The sequence below is a fragment of the Convolutriloba macropyga genome, chromosome 5, assembly GCF_964194025.1.
Source record: "Convolutriloba macropyga chromosome 5, txConMacr16.3, whole genome shotgun sequence".
Classification (NCBI taxonomy): domain Eukaryota; kingdom Metazoa; phylum Xenacoelomorpha; order Acoela; family Convolutidae; genus Convolutriloba; species Convolutriloba macropyga.
The window spans coordinates 15,442,694-15,461,660 of record NC_134472.1 but is presented as its reverse complement, the minus strand read 5'-3'; the positions used below and the strand labels follow the sequence as shown (position 1 = coordinate 15,461,660).

General features: G+C 35.5%; 1 protein-coding gene across 1 annotated transcript; it reads left to right on the top strand.

Moving 5' to 3' along the window:
• Positions 1 to 267: 267 nt before the first annotated feature.
• Positions 268 to 17,327, top strand: LOC142339834 (uncharacterized). Its single transcript, XM_075390133.1, has 4 exons — positions 268 to 379; positions 2,400 to 2,552; positions 13,148 to 13,316; positions 16,932 to 17,327. Exons 2-4 carry the CDS (start codon positions 2,416 to 2,418, stop codon positions 17,076 to 17,078), a joined length of 453 nt encoding a protein of 150 aa, XP_075246248.1. The 5' UTR covers positions 268 to 379; positions 2,400 to 2,415; the 3' UTR covers positions 17,079 to 17,327.
• The last annotated feature ends 1,640 nt before the right edge of the window (positions 17,328 to 18,967 follow it).

Genomic DNA, 18,967 nt, shown 5'->3' with positions numbered 1-18,967 from the left:
ACTTAGGTGTGGTCGGAAAAGTTAAGTTTATGGTAGGAGAAAAATTTTAGTCTCCCGAGGCACTTTGACTTAGGTTACTGACAAGGAACGGAAAAGGCTTGGATTTATAATAGAAACATAGAGAAATTTGAGGTAAAAACACAATTCCATTGCGTATGTGTTTTCCACGTGTAGTGTTTAGACACCAATTAACTAAGTTGAAATGCCTCGACGTTTTATTACCTGACTGCCCTTAATTCTTTAAGACTACTGTTTTTCGTGACTGATCATTAATGTGCGAACGATCTCACCATACAGTCAAATTTTTGCCGTTAGCTCCAAATTGCAGAAGTCAATTATACTTTCGCTTCCTGTAGAACAGATCAAACTTACAGTGCAAGTTAGCGTAATTATACTTTTCAAACATTTTTAAGTAAAAACAAATATCTTAATTTGCTCCCCAGACGAACTCCAACGGTTATCTTGTAAGATCTTGCAATATTCTTGCAAATAACGTTTATCTTGCAAGATCTTGTAAGACTCTTGCAAATAATGTTTATCTTGCAAGATGCAAGATCCGGACGTTTATCTTGCAAGAATCTTACAAGATCTTACAAGATAACCGTCCCAAAAACTTAGCAGTTTTAAACCTGAAGACAGTCAGAAACGTTGATCTAACGTTTTCCGTTGCGATAAAGCAAAGTTTTTACTGATTGAATGTGTACATAGCGAAATAAGACTTTTTCACTGACTTCAGTCACATTGAATTAAAAATAGGGTTCAAATACCATAGAAACTAATCAATGGCTGTTCGTTCGAGTTGACGATACACGTATGGTAGGCAGAAAAGGTGATATTACGTTTTGTGTGGCGATAAAATAAGGTTTTTTGTTGATTAAGTGTGTACATGGTGAAAATCGTAAATGGTCACTTTTGTTGGCCTTCCGATCCACTTAAAAAGCGTTCTATAGGTGAACTGCACTCCTACTGATGGTAACACACAGCTAAAAGTAAAAAATTTGGGTCGAAAATATCTTTGCCTTAAATCAGTTTTTTCTCGGGCCTAAACAGAAAGTTTCAAATGTACTTTACTGCTGATAACGTATTTTAAACACCAGTTTCCAAAAAAAATTATGATTAGTCGTTTTTTTAATTTATTTAGCCTACACCATGTGTGAATAGCTTATTGTTGACCAAAAGATGTGATAATATAGCCTCCAGAGTCTTCCAGCTGTGCCTTTATAATGTTTTATACAACTTTTCTCTATTGAAACAGCGCAAAAAACCCCCTGCCCTTTCTGTGACCCCCATTTTGATGATGTTCCTATTTATACGTTTTAGCCTTAGCAATTTTAAAGTCTCCCTTCTTTTCTTTGACGGTTAGAGAATAGGTCGAATCCTATTCTCTAATCTTCAAAGAAGCCAAAGAGGCCCATGCAGCAGCTAAGGCACGTTTCCGGCGCTTCTTGCAAGACGGTTATCTTGCAAGACTCTTGAAAACCGGACGGTTATCTTGCAAGATCTTACAAGAATCTTGCAAGATCTTGCAAGATGATACGTAATCTTGCAAGATTCTTGCAAGAATGCAAGATCTTGCAAGATAACCGTCCTATTTTGACTGGGGCTCCAAAACAACCCCACATGAGATGAGAGAATATGGATACGATTTGGGGATGCCATTATGTGTTGTGTTGTTCATTTCAAGAGCTGGTTGAAAATTTTGTCCTAGTGTTTTGGACCATAGAACAAAAATTGGTATTCGATCTATTTGATGCAGTCTGAAAAATGAAAATAAGCTCGCGATATTGCAAAATAAGATTTCTGCAAAATGCGATATTGCAAAATAACTTTTGAAGAGCTTGGCATTGATTCTTGATGCCAATTTTTACTGATTAGTTTTGTCGAATTTTCGCCAAAATCTGTCATAGAATTTCGGTTTTACTAAATTTGGTAAACGGAAATCAAATACTTTTCTAGTGGGATTTTCGCGATGTCTGGTCAGTCGCGTCATGTCTATAAATTGCCTTGAGCTGTGATGTTGATGATTTATGAAAATTGTGTCCTTAACTTTAAACATTTGATATAATTTGTGCTAAGTTTTGAATTATTGTGAATTATTATCTGGAGAGTCGGATTATAGACCGATTACGACTGGATTAAGTGATGACTCCGAGATTGTGTAAACAAGATCGGGACCTTTTCTGTCTGTAAATCCCATAAAAAGCGTAGTGGGTGCATATTATTTCTACCCTCAAAGCAGGCTTGCAAAGGCGTCATGCACGTGCTCGGTATAACGGGAGACAGAAGTCTCAAGAAATCTATCTAAACCCCTTAAATGATTTAGGTTTTCAAAACAGATAATGCTTAATTTTCATAATTGCAATTGGACGCTAACTTGCTCTGAAATATCTGAATTGCAGTCATTTTAAATCGGCGATGAGAATTTTGTCAGGTTGTCTGAGCGTTGTCTTTTTAATGTCTGGAACCAATCCAACCAATTTGCCACAACCTGACCACTCCAAGCAGGGACCTGAGGAATTCACATACGGAGTTCTCAACATTATGATGAAGGAAAGTAGTCATCGTCAGTCTCTCTTTCCCCAACTTTGCTCTTTTACAATATAGGAATTTTTTCAATCATTCAGAAAAAATGTGTCTTCGTTATTATATCCCCCTCGCCCCAAGCTAAGCGCTCATATAACGTATACACTCGTTGACAAAATAGATGCGAAAAACACAATTTTACATGGTAAACTGCCTGTTTTAGAAACTAATTTTAGTCAACATAACTTTTTTCGGTTCTTGTGACTTTTATATCAAATGATCCACAGTTAGATCTCGTAAACTTCTGATGATTATGGGTCGATTAAATATGAAAAAAAAAGAAAGGGCCTGATAGATTTTGACCAAAATTAACAACAACAACAGGCAATTTAGCATGTATAGTTACATTTTGTTCGTTTACTTTTGTCAATTAGTGTAGTCCCCATTATTAATAGCCGCACAGCGATAGCTGGGGCTATTATTGGCCTTCTCTTGGTTTTTACGACTCGAAGAGGAGTATTGGTTTTCTCTCGGTTTTTTTTACAGGAAGTAGATTTGTTCACGCGGCATTTTGACCTAAAAGCGAAAGTGAGAAAAGCTGTCTTGGTGGACAGATTTTCGCTAAGCGAGAGAAGTTTTTTGATCATGCGCTGCGTTTAGTGAATGACTTTTTGACTTTGGAAAATAGTTTTGACTGAATGGCACATATAGATAACCGTTTTTAGCCGTTTTTTAGTCTAAATGGCCCAGTTTTTTTGCTTGTAATTTGGTTTTTTGTTGAAATAAATTTTATTCGATGCTATATTGAAATGTAACCCTCGGAAATTGATGCCAGAGTGTTTTGCAGAGCCTGAAAATGCGTTTCAATTTCAAAATTGGCACATATATCTTTATTTTTTAGTTATTTTTTCACCTTTTTCTATTAATATCTCCATTTTTGGATCTTTCAGCCGTTTTTTTTGTCAAAAATCAGTTAATATGGCAAATCCCTGTTATAATTCATTTAATCAACACCTTTCTACCTCGATGTAATTCTGTTTTATAAAATTGTACATTTGCTAATCCAATTTTGGTAGTCTTTTTTCCCGATTTTTGTCAGTTTTTTCTTTTTATTTTGTTTTTAATTACTAGAAATAGTATTTTTTATCCAATATAAGGGACTTTGATTTCGTTTCAATAAAAATTCATTAACTTTTTGGCGTTAAGTTTTTGAAAATCAGTTAGAATATTTTCATAAATGCAGTTTTAACAGTTTTTTGACCTCCTTTTTTTGCAAAATGTTCCAATTTTTCGTGTGTTTGAATTCTGCTTTTTATTTTTTTTATTTTTTTCAGGAGGATGGATTTTTTTGGATGACTCGTTGTCTTTTCGATGTCTCAAACGCTGAACAATGAAATGTATTCCCTTTTCTTAACTTTTTAATTTGATTTCTAACTTTCAAAATTTAAGAAAATCTTTTTGGTACGGTGTTTCTTACATTACGTCCATATTCTTCACATTCGAGTTAGTATCATGCTAGCTTTGTCCTGGAACCTACATTTATTTTCGGTATATTGATTTTTCAAATGTAAAAAATGAATGATTTCAGCTTTTTCTTAGATTTTCGTCATTTCTTTGGTTTGCAATTGATTTCATTCAACATATGGCAGTACTGAGAATTTGATGGCAAGCTTTTTCCAAAATTTCAAATTATGACTATTTACTGCAGCCTTCTTCCCGCCTTGGTACTAAGCGATTTTTTGCCTTTGAATATTCTTCTGCTGCTTAAGTTTTTTCTATGATCAATTTTATTTGATTTAGTATGAAATCATGTTGTCTATCATATGTACAACAATAATTAACAGGTGTGTGTTGTTTTTTGTCTTAAACGCAGTGATTAGACATGTAACTATAGGTGTTTTCTGATTCTTAAATTTAAGCTTTCTTTTTTGAAAAGATTTTACTTAGTTTCTAAGATTATTGTCTGCCCTTTGCTTTCGCAATCTTTTTCAGATTAGAATCATGAATTATTTCAGGGCTATTGATAAAGTTGTCAGCTTTTTCAGACTATCAGGTTTTTAACCACATTAATTATTTTGGATTTTTTAATGTTACCAAACGTTTTTAAAAAAAATAAAATTTTGCTGCATTTTGTTACTCTTGTTGACACTTTTTTAAGTTTCACCAATTTTTAGAGCAGACCTGGAGAAGTAGTTAATGGTTTAACACAAAAGGTAGTCGCTTCCGCTGCAATTACGGTTTTGTTAGTGAAGTTTTGACGCTTCGAGTCGCTTCCGGAATTCTTCCAGCTATGTTTTTTATTTCGCGATTTCTGTTACGACCATATGACGTCACAGCCACTTCAAATCTGCTCTTTCATCATTCGTTCATGCAATTTCAACTGAAGTGCATGTGTGACGTCATTTTTTGCTCTTAGTTGAGCTAGTTTTTAGTTCATTCGGGTGATTGAATTTTTGGTCACACGTGACTTAACTCACTCTTGAAAATGACTTCCTCACTTTGAAATTGACTTTTAGTTACTTTAATTCAAAGAGATAAGGTCAAATGGGTGTGTGTAACTCTAATTGAAGGTTATTAGAGAGCAGTTAATAGAGGCAGCAAAAATTTATACAGATTTTTAATCAAAATAGAACATATCAGCCTTCAATGAAAAGACGATTTTTTTTGGTCTGACTTTTTTACTGTTTTTTTGACACTGCAGATCTACGAAGCTATTGCGGCTATTTTCTGGCAATCTGCCAGCTATGTTGTTAAACATGCCACAATGGGGAGGAGCTATAATTGGGCACGGGGATATAATTGGATAGACTCAAGTGCTAACGTGTTGTATTGGGAGAATTATCTAGCATCTTGACATTATTGGTATTATAAACCCTGAAGCAACAACCACCAGCACGTGCTATAAATTTTCACATTTATTTACTAAAATAATGGCATGTGCTCTGTAACTGGGTGCGCATAATGTGGGGGCATAAACAGAAAAAATCCAATTTTTGCGTAAGATAAGATTGACTACCTTGACATGAAGCTCTACCTATTCAACGTATGCATGGTTGCAGAAATGAACAACAAGAAAGAACCAGAGAATGGTTAAAAGTAGATGCCAAAATTTAACAATAGTTGCATCTGCTCAGATCTCCTTACAAATTTGATACAAACTATCTGTCACTTCGGACCAAATCGTAGTTTGTCCATATAGAACGTGCGAACATACGCCTGGCGGTTGCAAATATTATGCATATATTATTTGTTAATAAATAGATGTAAAAAACTTTAGAAGTCAAAAACAGCAGTAGAAATTGTTAAATAAAATGGCTCTTGCAATAATAATCAGTTTTTTTCTCTGACACTTTTAAATTTTGGTCCCTAAAACCGGTAGAGGGCACTAAATCACTTGGCAATTTCTACTGTTTGTTAAGTGTACTAATTAACAAAGCTGCTGTTATTCATAAAATAATGGCAAAGATAACTTTTTCGGAGGTTTGGACCCTTTTTTAGCCCAAACGCCCTCCCTTTGCAACCCCTCCCCCCTTCTGGCAGTATGTTTAACTCATCGACCATCTGCTTCATTGATTCTTTTTTAATTTTTTCGGTCGTATTCTTATTTAGACAGAAAAGAGATTATTTTATTTTTCAGCGCAGATAAGAGTAACATAGCCTTTTTTATAAAGGCGCAACATATCTTCTGTAAGGTTTTATCAATATCATAATTTTGCCAAGACTAGCTTTAGAACTCAAAGACTGACAACTATTTGGCATCGGAATGTAGAGTGAAGCATAATACCATAGTCTTGCGGGATCTATTTTGTTTTGGCCCCCCAGCTTAGTGAGCATAATTTTTTATGACCCCCAGGCGCACGTGCTATTTTCTTACATAGTAACAAGCTATATAACAACATATAATTTGTAACTGGGGGTCATAAAAACACTGGGGGGAAACAGAATAGATCCGTTTTGCGGCTTGCAGTTAGCCGGTTTGAGTTTTGAACAATAAAAATGACTAAAAGTCGTAGAAATTGCAATGAATTAGGTGAAAAGATGTAAGAATCGCAATTTTTAGCGTTGAATGCACCAATGGAACCCACTTGCTTGAGGTATTTACTGATGTTACAAGGAATTATAACTAAGGGTTATGTTCTTTCACGAGACTAGAGTAATTATTAGAGTAATTACTCTAGTCTCTTGAAGGAACATAATCCATATTTTAAAATTCCAAGTAACATCAGTAAATACTTAGAGGACGCGGTTTCCTTTGCTGCTCAATGCTTTAGAGAAGACGGAATTTGAATGATATAATTCATTTTATAATGATAATGAAACAACAAACTTATCTCAAAAAGAAAGCGCCAGCTGAGACATTAACAGAACACTTGACATCCCTAAAAAGCTCTATGTTGACATAACGTTTCAGCACTGACTTGCTGTGTCAGTATCGAATGTGCACCTAGAGACAATACTTAGGGGCTTGATCTTGACATCCTTGTTTTTGAACATTTTAGCGTGTGTTTTTCAAAATTAGACTTATGTTCCAACGCGAGAATTTCATATTAGCTTTGTTTTTGTTGTATAACGGTTAGGAACCACCATAGTTCTATAGAAGGTTAAAAGGTCTTTTTTAGAATTTCTGATCCTTTACGAGTCCCCTTTAATCCTCTCTCACAACTACCTGCACCACCCTACCTTCATCCCTCAGCTTCCTTCCGCCTCCGCAACTACTTACACACGTTTTCTTGTCTAACACCTTTCTCCACTTATCTCCCCCTGCCCAATTCCATCAACCCTCCACCTAGCCTCCATACCTATCTACCTCCTACCTACCAACTCCTGCCCCCTCTCCCAACCTAGCTGTCGTTTACATGTGTTCAGAGTTTAAATTGCACAACTCCTTGTTTTATAGTAATCTATTGATTGTTTCTATGCATTCTTTTTGCTTGAACGTTTTTTTTTACACTTCATCAAAAAGTTACACTCTTTCTAGAACATTCTTTCGCCTGCTTCAGCAATCTTAGTTTAAGCTTCGTCTTCTGAAACAGGATAAACTGTTAAATACAGAGGGGATGAGTCAGAGCAGCTCTTTTAGAGCTTTATTAGGCTCTAAGTGTATGGTTCAATACAATCGATGAAAAAAGCTTGAGGTGGTTGATATTCATGATATAAGTGTTAGACCGATTATCCGCTCTCCCCCACGCACGTTTTTCGATAAATTCCGAGACTAGCCACCCTGCTCTTAAACGAGCTAAAACAAAAGCAACCTGGCTGGTCGGTAGTCTTAGAACAATTCTTCCGACAGCAGACCTGCTGTGAATGAGAGTACTAGATATCCAAGTCCTAAAATTCGTGAAAAAAACTTGATGTAATTATATCAGTCATTTTCAATTGCTCTCAAACAATGTTCGTAGCAATTATATTAATCCGTCCTGTGTTCTTTTTTTTTGAGATTGCTCGCTAGACCAAATTTTAGTCTGACCGATTTTACGCCCTCAAAAACGAGATAAACAGGTAGCGTTCGGAGGGCATTAAGTCGCCGAGCAGCTCTTTTAGAGCCTCGCGCCTTACTAGTCTCCAAGTATTCGATTCAGCAAAACTGTATCGAGGAGACAATTTTAAGGTGTGAAGGGCGGTTCCTAGTTCTTACTCTTAATAGTTTGATCCCCCTCTGGCACCCCCAGTCAACCCCCTTCAACCCCTTCTAATTCGGCGATTTGGACTCCCCTCTCGTTCGGCTTTCCCACACCCCTCCCTCCCCCTCCATAAATGCTTAACCCCCCTCCACTCACACCTACTTGATGAATGCCTAAGCACCAACTGGCTACTACCGAAGCCAAACACCCGCAAGTCTTTTGAGAGCAATTCTCCCAAAAATAGTTGGCTACGTTCCGCGTTTTTTATTGCAAAATTTACGCTGGACTGTTTTTATTTTTGAAAGTTTTTTTGCTCGCACAAAAAAATTTGACTTTTGTCCGAAGCGACAGGATAACGTGCGTTCAGTCTTTCAGAGGCTGGTTGGAATACTCACTGAGCTCGGAGTGTATGATTTACTGAAGCTGTAAGAACAAGTTAGAATATACTTCGGAGATATATATATATATATATATATATATATATATATATATATATATATGTAAATTTTTGAGCCAAGGGCACTTGAGCCCGAGTTTGAGCTTGAGTTAACGAAGGACTTCTAAATTAATTAATAAAAAATAAAATTCTCTTAGAGCGCAATTTGTTAAATCTTGAGTAAAAATCGTTTTATGTGCATTTTCTTTGTGGTGCCAATTGTGAGTGAAAACCCTCTTGAATGATGATTTTAAACAATTGAAATGTGCTGAATTGTCATTCGGCTTCCGAGTATATATCCGGAAAGCTTTACAATATGTTTGCTCAATTTATGCCTTGCAGTTGCTTACAAAAAGTTTCCAAAAAATTGAGAAAAACAGAGGTAAAAATTCGACCAAAATGCGCATTTGAATTTTGGAAAGGCAAGAAGTCTTTTATTGAATTAGCTCAGCGTATTTTTTTTTATTGGCAGCGAAACAGGTGCCGTAACCAATGAGGAGGCGCAAATTCATATGGTTGTTGGGGCAGTTTTGGAGTTTAGACAACTCACCTCCCCCATCCTCACCCAGTTTCTTATGCTTGCCACAGCAATAAATGTTTCATGTACATCAGATAGCTGCTGACCTAGTTTTTGCTAATTGCATTTCTATATCTTATTCATTAATTGTAAACAGCTGCAAATAGTTGTCATTGAGAAGTCGAATGATAAGTTCTATCACGTATTATTATCATCGGTGGATCTAATTGGCTCTCTGATGAGGCGTAATTAAAGTTGAAATTTGGTTTAAAATTATCTAACGGTTCTAACGATTTTGAAACTACTTGTTTTCAAAAAATATCAGTTTTACTGATGTGTTCTGGTTTTCAAGCTCCTTTGGTTGTCCTATCAATAATCTCGTTAACGACAGCTATCCATGTCTCTAATTCATTTTAAATAGAACGGTTTTACGTTTCAATACTGCGTACAACGGTTTAAACATTTTGTTGCCTTGATTAACTCTTCTAGCGGTTGAATTGTGAAATAAGGAAGCACTGATTTTTTTTTGGGTTTTGCCTGCTTGTATGTAGAACTTGTTGGTACAGTCACTTAACCTCAGTAAAAGCAGGTATCATTGCTTTTTGATTAAACAAAATCAAAACAGTTTCCTGGTTTTGTTAGCTAACTAGTGTCTTCTTTCTTTCGAGAACAGTTGTTTTCAAAAATATCAGTTTTGGTTTTTTTTTACTGTGCTTGTTAATCTATTTCTGTTACAGTCCCTTAATCGCAGCTTTGAAATACCTAACTGGTTTTATATTGAGATTGAACTGCTTTTACTCATTAGTTGGTTATCAAAAAGATTTTAGTTAGTTTTTGACTGTGCCTTTTTAGCGCTTTTTGGTGAGAGATTGCTAGGTTGTCTTTGAGAAATTTTTACATGTTTTCTAATAAATAACAGTTTGGTGTTCTGACGATTAATATTGTGGTTAAAAAATATGAGGTACTTTTTGAAATTTTTTAACACAATTAGACTTTCGAGGATTCTATTATCTATTCTCCTTGTGGCCTTCATTTCTGCTCTAGAAAGAAAACATTTGATTTCTTTTATTCCAGAGTGTAAGCTCATACTTAATTGGCAACCAAAGGCTGTTCTACCAATGAGGCGGATAGTCACTTCTTGAGCTCGTTTAATTTTTTCTATTGTGATTGGGATTTGTGCTATTTGAACGGTGCGTTTTATTTGAATTTCGTAGGTTGACGAGAAGACTAGTGTAGGGGATCAATGGCAAAAAAAGTTGTATTCTTGATTCAATTTTAGCTTGTTGCCTCAAAATAGAAATTGCCTCAAAATAGAAATTTTCATTCGTGAAAATAGGTGGTGCTAACTTACTTTTTTCGTTTAGTATTCTTGTTTTGAACTGTTTATTTTGTTTTACATATGTCGTCTCTTTCATGTTTGACCTCTGACTAACTTCGCTCACTTTTTTATCTGAATGAATTCAGAGTTAATTCAGTAAAATGACGCGAGCCCGCTCAGGGTCAAAAAGCAAAACAAAAAGAAATGGAATAAACCAATAAAATCGGGCACTAAGGCTTAAAGTTTGAAGACAACGCGCATTAAGCTATGATAATTCCCTAGAATATGCTGCTAATTGTTAGTTACGGTTACGTGACTCTGCTTGAAATCACTGAGAACTTTTGGCGTTTATCGAGAACCGGGAAGAGGTTCGAGATATTTGGGCAGAATTTCGAAGTGGCTTCCACAGAGTCACGTAACCATGCTTAAAACACAAAAAGCACGCGTTTTAAAATGATGAAAGTCAACGGAGGTCAACTTCTGGCTAATTAGCAACTTCTGGCATTTTAACTTCTGGCACTAAAGACTTTCGGCATTTTAAAATGTGCACGTGAGTGTTTTAATCATAATTAATTGCTCTCAAATGAAGTTTGTAGCAATTTTATTAGTCCTGTCGGTCTTTTTTTATGCGATTTTTCGCTTGACCGATTTTTCGTCTGACGCTTTTGACTTTTCGTCCTCAAAAACGGGATAAACAGGTAGCGCCCAGCGGGCATTAAGTGATCTTAGAGCCTTTCAGCTCTGTTTCAGCTCAAACTGTTTTGGAGACTTATACTTATGGTGTGAAGAGCGGTTCTTAGGTTGAAGACCCCCCCCAAATTGTTGACCCCCCCCCCACTATTGCCCCCACCCCCCCCCCACCGCGCTGTTGCCCGCCATTCCGACTGTTGCCACCCCCATCAGCACCATCCCCCCGTGGCTAGCTACTGACGAACAACCGCTCGCTAAAAACACGCAAATTTATATTTATACAAATTTTCACAATTTTTTCAAAATTTTTGTCATTTTTTGAGTTTTATCAACCCTAGATGTCAAGAAACCCACTCTTCGGTTTGATAATTGGTTACTGCACAGTTTCTAGTGCTAATAGAAGGGTTTCAACTTTTTGAACATCACGATTTTTTGCATTTTTTTTAAGAACTTGCAAATTTTTTCAAGGTTTTTGAATATTTTTTGTCGTTTTTTTACATTTATCCAGCCTCATGAGCCAAGGCGCCTCCTATAGAGTTTGATAATAGGTTATTGTATAGTTTTTAGACGTAATGGAATTTTTTTCAAGATTTTAGCATCTCAAATTTTAGCATTTTTTTAAAAAAAAAACAGCATTTTTTAAGTGTTTTTTAACTTTTATTGTCATTATTCAAGGTTTTTCAGCCTCAGGGTTAAAAAAACCTGCTTAAAAGTTTGCTAAAAGGTGGCCGCATTTTTGTAAATGGCAATGGAATGGTTTTCAACTTTTTAATATCACAAATTTTATCGATTTGTTTGAAAAAACTTGCAATTTTTTCAAGTTTTTCGACATTTTTTTTTCATTTTTTGTAGGCTTATCTAGGCTCAAGAGCCAAGGAACCTCTAGCGTTTGATAACAAGTCGTTGTATAGTTTCTAGATGCGATGGAGTGTTTTTAAAGATTTTAAAATTTAACGAGTGTTAGCATTTTTTCGAAAAGTTTTTGGCAATTGTCATGTTTTTTGAAATTGATTGTCATTTTTTTAGGTTTTCCCAGCCTCAAGAGCCAAGAAACCTCTTTCGAGGTTTGATACTAAGCTGCTGCTTAGTTTCTAGAGTTAGTAGAATGGTCATCATTATTTTATTGGCTCGAAATTTATTAATTTTAATTTGAAAAATTATTATGTTCCAAGTGTATGGATCTTTGAGCCAGTGAAACGGTTTAAAGCTTGAAATAGACATTCTGGATGGTCTTCTGAAACAATGGAATGGTGTTCTAAAGATTTTAATATCACGAATTTCGATATTTGTTAAAATTTGCAATTGTTTTTAAAATTTTTGAATATTTTTGTCCGTTTCTGAGTTAAACGATCATTACTGGCCAACGAAGCTTTTCAAGTCTTGCAGATCGGTTTCAGGACAAATAAAGTCTGGCGTTTCTTTCCTTCTCGTTCTCCATCACGTTTATTCTCGCACTATCTCTCTTCGTTTATGCTTTCTCTCGTTTATGCTCGCCCGTCGTTTGAGAGCAATTCGCCCGACGTTAGTCGGTTATGTTTAAGCTTATTTTCTACCACTTCAGAGGCTGAACTCACTATAATTATTGAACCTAATGATATTGCAAACCAAATTAGAGCGCTTTTTGATACTTAGAAAAAATTAAGGTTTCGTCCATTTGTTAATTTTTCTCTTTACTGTTCAATCTCAACAACAGAGGGGTTGAGTCAACGGCTATTTTTGACAATCTGAGGTCTATGTTTGACTATAAATTCCATACAAAACTATCTCGAAACAATCAAAACGATTCTTCAATAATCAATCAGTTTTCGCTACTAATTAACCATCACTTGTGTGCTAATATGAACCATCACTAACATATCAATGAGGTTGTCACAGTTTCAGAAAAAATTATTAAAAATGTTGTTATAGATTCAGAAAATAGATAAAGATGTAGACCTAGTTTGCAATTAGACCGCGGAAGTTGAAATCTGTGTAACCTTATTTAGCCCACGCCCTCAGAACCGTTAATTAATTGGTAAAAGAAACTTAATTTAACTGCAGGATTGCATGGGTACGAGTAAAAACGACGGAAACAATTCCTTCTGGAAGAACTGGAAGTTGTGTTTGAAGGAAGCCGTCTATGAACCTCCAATTAATCTGACATTGAATGAGAATGTGATTGCAAGAGAGTTTGTGGGGAACTACTGCCCGACTGTCATGCCTATATCTATGGTTAGACGATATTGTGAAGTAATTAAGGGTATTTCAGTTTTGGTACTTTTTGGAGCCAAGCCTAGTCTTTTTTCTGAATTTTGTTCTCTTCTAGGCCATAAGAGCTTTTTTCATATATCCGGCTTGGCTTGCATTATGCTGATGTGCCCTTCCCAACACCGGTCCAAAACAGTTAAATTTTAGCGCAAAAATGACTGTTCTTTAAAACATTATACCATTTTTAAAGAAACTTTCCTTTTAAAAAAGGAAATAATCTTTTTTGACTGTTTATATCGACGAATTGACAAATTGCAACCAATTGTTAAAACTAATATGACAGATTGCCAGAAAGTAGCCACATTAGCTTTGTAGATTTGCAATCTCAAAAAGATAGAAAAAGAAACAGACCAAAAAAAATTTTTTATACACGAATCTGAGAAGTTAGATTTTGATTAAGAATCTGTATAAATTATTGCTGCTTCTATTTGCTGCCCTCAAATAACCTTTAATTAGACTGACACACACACTCACTTGACCATATATTTTTGAATTAAAGTATAGAAAAAAAATCAAATTCAGAGTGAGGATGTCATTTTTGAGAGAGGTAAGTCACGTGTGACAAAAAATTTATTCACGCGAACGAGCGAAAAACTCGCTCCACTACGATTGAAAAATGACGTCACGCACGCATTTCCGTTGAAATTGCATGAACGAATGAACAAAAAGCAGATTTGCAGTGATTGTTGCGTCATATGGTCTTAATAGAAACTTTGACGACGAAATAAAGAACATAGCAGGACAAGTCCTGATAAATAATTCAAAGAATTTCCATTGACTAAATAAAAGTACAAAAAAGACCAAGAATGGGCAATGATCGGATTGAGAAAACCATTTAGAAAAGGCAGATCCAGGAAAATTGAAAAAACAGTAAAAGTAAATGTAAAAATGCAGCATGTGAACAAATAACAGCTAGTGAGAAAGCACATTTTTGTGCAAACACCAAACGTAATTAAAATTTCATAACGAATTGCGGCTCCAAAATAACTAGTGGCAAAAAGCCGTTCAAGGCAGTTAGTTTTGATCCAGAAATCGAATGCCAATTGATAGACGATGCCACAAAACCGTTCAAACAGAGAAAATCGGGGAAAGCTGAAGAAATGAAGGGCAGTGTCAACAAAAAATTCGACAAAATATTTGAAGAAAAATATCCACAAAATGTAATGCAATTTCCAATCAATCAATCGGCAAATAAATTTCACTGCTGTTTCTCTTCAGGCTTTTACCCCCCCCCCCCCCCCCCCAACACCTGACATAACTTTTTAAATAAAAAAAAATCAACGAAGAAAATTAAGAAAGTTGTATTAATTGTTTCAGTAGAAAGAGCCCTCCCTGACGTTCTATGCGCCTTTTAGGCAAAAACTCTGTACAATAGATCCAAATTAAAGATTGAACTAGAAGAAGTAATGCGAGAAGCTTAAAATGAACAAAAATATTTAAAAAAGTTTTAAAAACAGACTTGTTAAAAAACAGAATTTTCCAGAACTTGTTACAATGTATTCCTTTATCGTCAATAAACTCAAAATCAATAACAATTATATCACAAAGCTAGCCAAATTTACTAAAACAGATAAACCGAACAATAGGACTCTGCATATGCTATATAAATTTGAAGAAGAATACAGAAACTGCTAAGCAAAGCGAACAACCTGGCAAAACGGTAAAAATAGATCAAAATTGAATCAAAAACATCACTTTTTGACTCTGGTGGTTAAAAAAGATTTCAAACGTACTACCATTTGTTTTGAGTGATCAATACAATTATCTTATGCTGAAAAAATTAGAGTTTAATCTGAAAAACTGCCTTGAAAATGCCGCTTGTGATCAAAAAATTTGCTATCTTTATGAAGATTCTTTCACACCTACTTTTGTCGCTCTTTTTCAAAAACGTAACACTAACATAAACTCACCATCTCTTTTCTTTGCTCGTCGGCCAATTGACCTAAACACTTTTTTCACGCATTTCACTTCCTGTTTCAAATACACTCCAACAAAATTACCGATCAAAAAAAGACGAAGACGCGCCACCAATACTCCTCTTCGAGACAGCGCCCCAATACAATCCAAATTCTTCGAATTGTAAAAAACGAAGAGAGGGTCAATAATAGCCTCAGCAATCGATTGTCGGCTATTTAAAAAGTTTACAATATTGATAAGTTTAAGCAGATTTTATTTTTTTAACATTTTTTTGATCAATTTTTTTTTCAAAATACAACTTTTTACAATGACTCGTCTACTGCACTGAATTTTATGGTGCAAAACTTGGATCGGTTGTAAGTAGTTCTCCAACTTATGCATAATTGCTATTTTGTCAATTCTGAACGCTTCAACCGTCCGTACCACACATGTATTTTAGACGTTTTGTTGAGAAGACCGAAATGAGATAATACGCAACGGTAGCTTTCCTGGTGCTCACAATGTCCATTCATTGAGCTCCATCCATTCAAAATAAAAATGAAGTTGTCTCAAATTGTGATGACTGCAGGTTTGTTAAATTATGATTGATTTTGCATTTTTGTTGAATATTCATAAGAGAAAAGATGTGAAAGGTAATCTTGTGACCATTTTCTTTTTCTTGTGAAATTTGGATGGAGTTCATCAACTTTACGTCGAGGGTGTCTGATAAGTTTCCATCGCGTATTATCTCCATTCGTTCTTCATTTTTTCGCAAATAAAATAATGATATGGGGGGTGGTGGTAAGGCGCGCTGAAGTTTTGAGAATTGGCGAAATCGCAACAATATGCATAAGCTACTAACGGTTGAGTGAAATTGTGCACCACAGACCATCCACACCATCCAAATTCCGTGTAATCGACGAGTCATATCTTAAAAAACTCTTGGGAAAACTGCCAAAAAACGGCGTTTACAGTGGGGTATATACTTAAGTTACAAATGTGTATTATCACAAATTGATAGCTAGGTCAGATATTTACTGTATGGGATAAATGCTGTAAAAATTATTTTCGAAAGTACATCACCTGTTATCACAAGGAATAATAGTTCATCAAAACTTGAACTTCATCTCCGTAAAAATAGTTTTGCTAACTTACTTCTGATGTTCAGCATAATATTTTGCCACTTTTAATAATCAGCAGTAAGTTAAGTAACATATGAGAATTGTTTGAGCTTGATCATAACGCTCTCGGTTATCAACGCAAACGCAATTTGATATTAAGTTGGAGTATTATTGCCAGAAAATTTATTATTACTTCGTAGAACTAGGTGGCGCTAACTTACTTTTGTCGTTCAGTATAATAAATGCATTATCAGGTTGAACAGATTTGACGTAGGTTTCAATGTGCTGCTGATGACTGACAACTGGCACTTTTCTATCTGGATTTTTCTGCGATTATTAGTGTCATTCTAAAAATATGATCAATCAGAATTCCACCAATATCAATCGATTCATATAAAGTTTAGATTACTCTGCTATCGGAATGTTACTGAAAAAGCTCTCCGAAAATAAGCGCTTTATCATGTAAATTTGCTATTTGAGTGTTTAGAGTCAAAGACTGTATGATTCAATTAATGTATCCTTTCACATGGTTGATACGATGTCAGTTTTTTTCTCTTTGCAGGACTCAAAGCGGGAAGCTGAACACTGCATGAAGAAGCTGCACAAGAAGCGTGAAATGATCATGACTTCTGCAACGGCCTTTTATCCCTTGAGCTTCAACCTGGTCAATTCAATGCTCTGCATCTCAGTGCTAATTAAAACCAGATGATTATGCTTGATTGCGTAAAGCAGTTTTCCCTGGGAAAGTGACATAATGATACAACACTGCTGTACCAGAAAAAACACTGAAGCAGATTAATGTTGTAAGCAGACCAAGGTTATTACTCAGCGGGTTTAAGGAACAGAGCTGGTTCACTCAGCATACGGGTTTAAAGAGCATTTTTGAAAGGAACCTCACTTCAAAGTAAATAAAAGCACAGATAACTTTGCTCTTGCGGTCATTTTTAGTGCTCGAGGTGTCGGAGCTTGCACTAAACATTTCTTGGCAAATAGTTTTCAGCTTTAGCTAGCTTTTATGAATACGCACGCACCCACACACCCACGCCGCACACAGCAGAGACACACACACACACACACACACACACACACACACACACACATATATATATATATATATATATATATATATATATATTAACATATATCATACACATACACATACACACACACACACATATATATATGTATATATATATAACAGGCTGGGCTGCTACATATAACACTATACGGGATCTCTTTATGTTTGCCAATCTAACTTGCCGTAAGAAATAGCAAATCGAAGGCAAAGATTTTTGCCTAGGACCTGTTGGTGCTATAAGTCTCATTTTAAAGAGTGAAGGCTGAAAGATTTTTGAAGTTATTAAAAAACTAGTATAAAATTGCACAGTAATTACCAGTGAAGTCGGGTTGAGCTGCTGTGTAGATAGAATTCAACACTTCTCTTCAAGAGTTGTTATAATATCAGTCCGTGACTAAGAAAATCTTGAGAAATAAACTTGTTCAATGATAAAATTTGTTCAGAAGATTCAGGTTATAGTTTAACCGTTTAAACAGTTATGCTTTTAAAAAAATTTATTTATATTTTGCAAAAAAGGACAGTATTCTGTGGTCGTGCTTCGGAACAATATTCAATGTCATCCCGTTTTTTCCTCAACATTATCAGTGAAGCATTGGGCCGATAGGGGGGAGGAGAGAGAAACCACGTTCGCATTCACAGTTAAACTGCTTCCTATTTTTTCTCTTGGTCGACAAATCGACAGAATACACTCTACCCATCTCAAAAAATTGTTACTGAGCTTCCTTTAAAAAAAAATTAAACCACGGGAGCCTCTGAGCCTGTTTCATCATGATATTGGCGTCTGATTACTTCCTCTTCTGCTCCTTAAAACTAGATAACCTTAAAGTTTGGGGGAATAATTGCTCTCCTATCGACCCACCTGTTTTTAGTGGGTTCCCTGAGTTGAAATTGTTAATTTAAGAGCAGGAAAAATGAGCAAGCAGTCTTTGCTGCGCCTACGTAAGTTTAGCTCCTGTTCTAATTTAAAAGTGGACTTGGATATTCCAAGTCTAAACTGAGGCTCGTTTACTAATGAGAACATAAAGGCTCATATATTAATATTTTGTTAGCGTAAGTGCGCGTCAAGGTTTGGCCGGTGCTAAGAGTATTAGTAATTAACGCTTTAATGTATGCGGTTGTTATGCTGGATTTTCACAAGCCCACATTTGCGCAATTCACACGAACCCAAAGACTCACTAACACACATACACTCAAACATATATGTACATATATATGTATATATATATATATATATATATATATATATATATATGTATGAGTGTGTGAGTGTTTTTGTGTGTTTGCGTGTGTGTGTATATGTGTATGTGTCCATGAGTTTGGTAAAAACAGCTATTTTCCAAGTAATGAAAATTTGCCAATTCTGCGATCCTCATGCTATTCTAAGAAATTAAGTAAAAGCTTGCAGGTAAAAGCTTAACAGTCGATATTGCGACATCATTGTCTGAAACACTGGAAACCTGCGGGTGATATCATAGATCTCAATCAACGTTGTTTATGCTCACAATATAGCAGAACTTAAT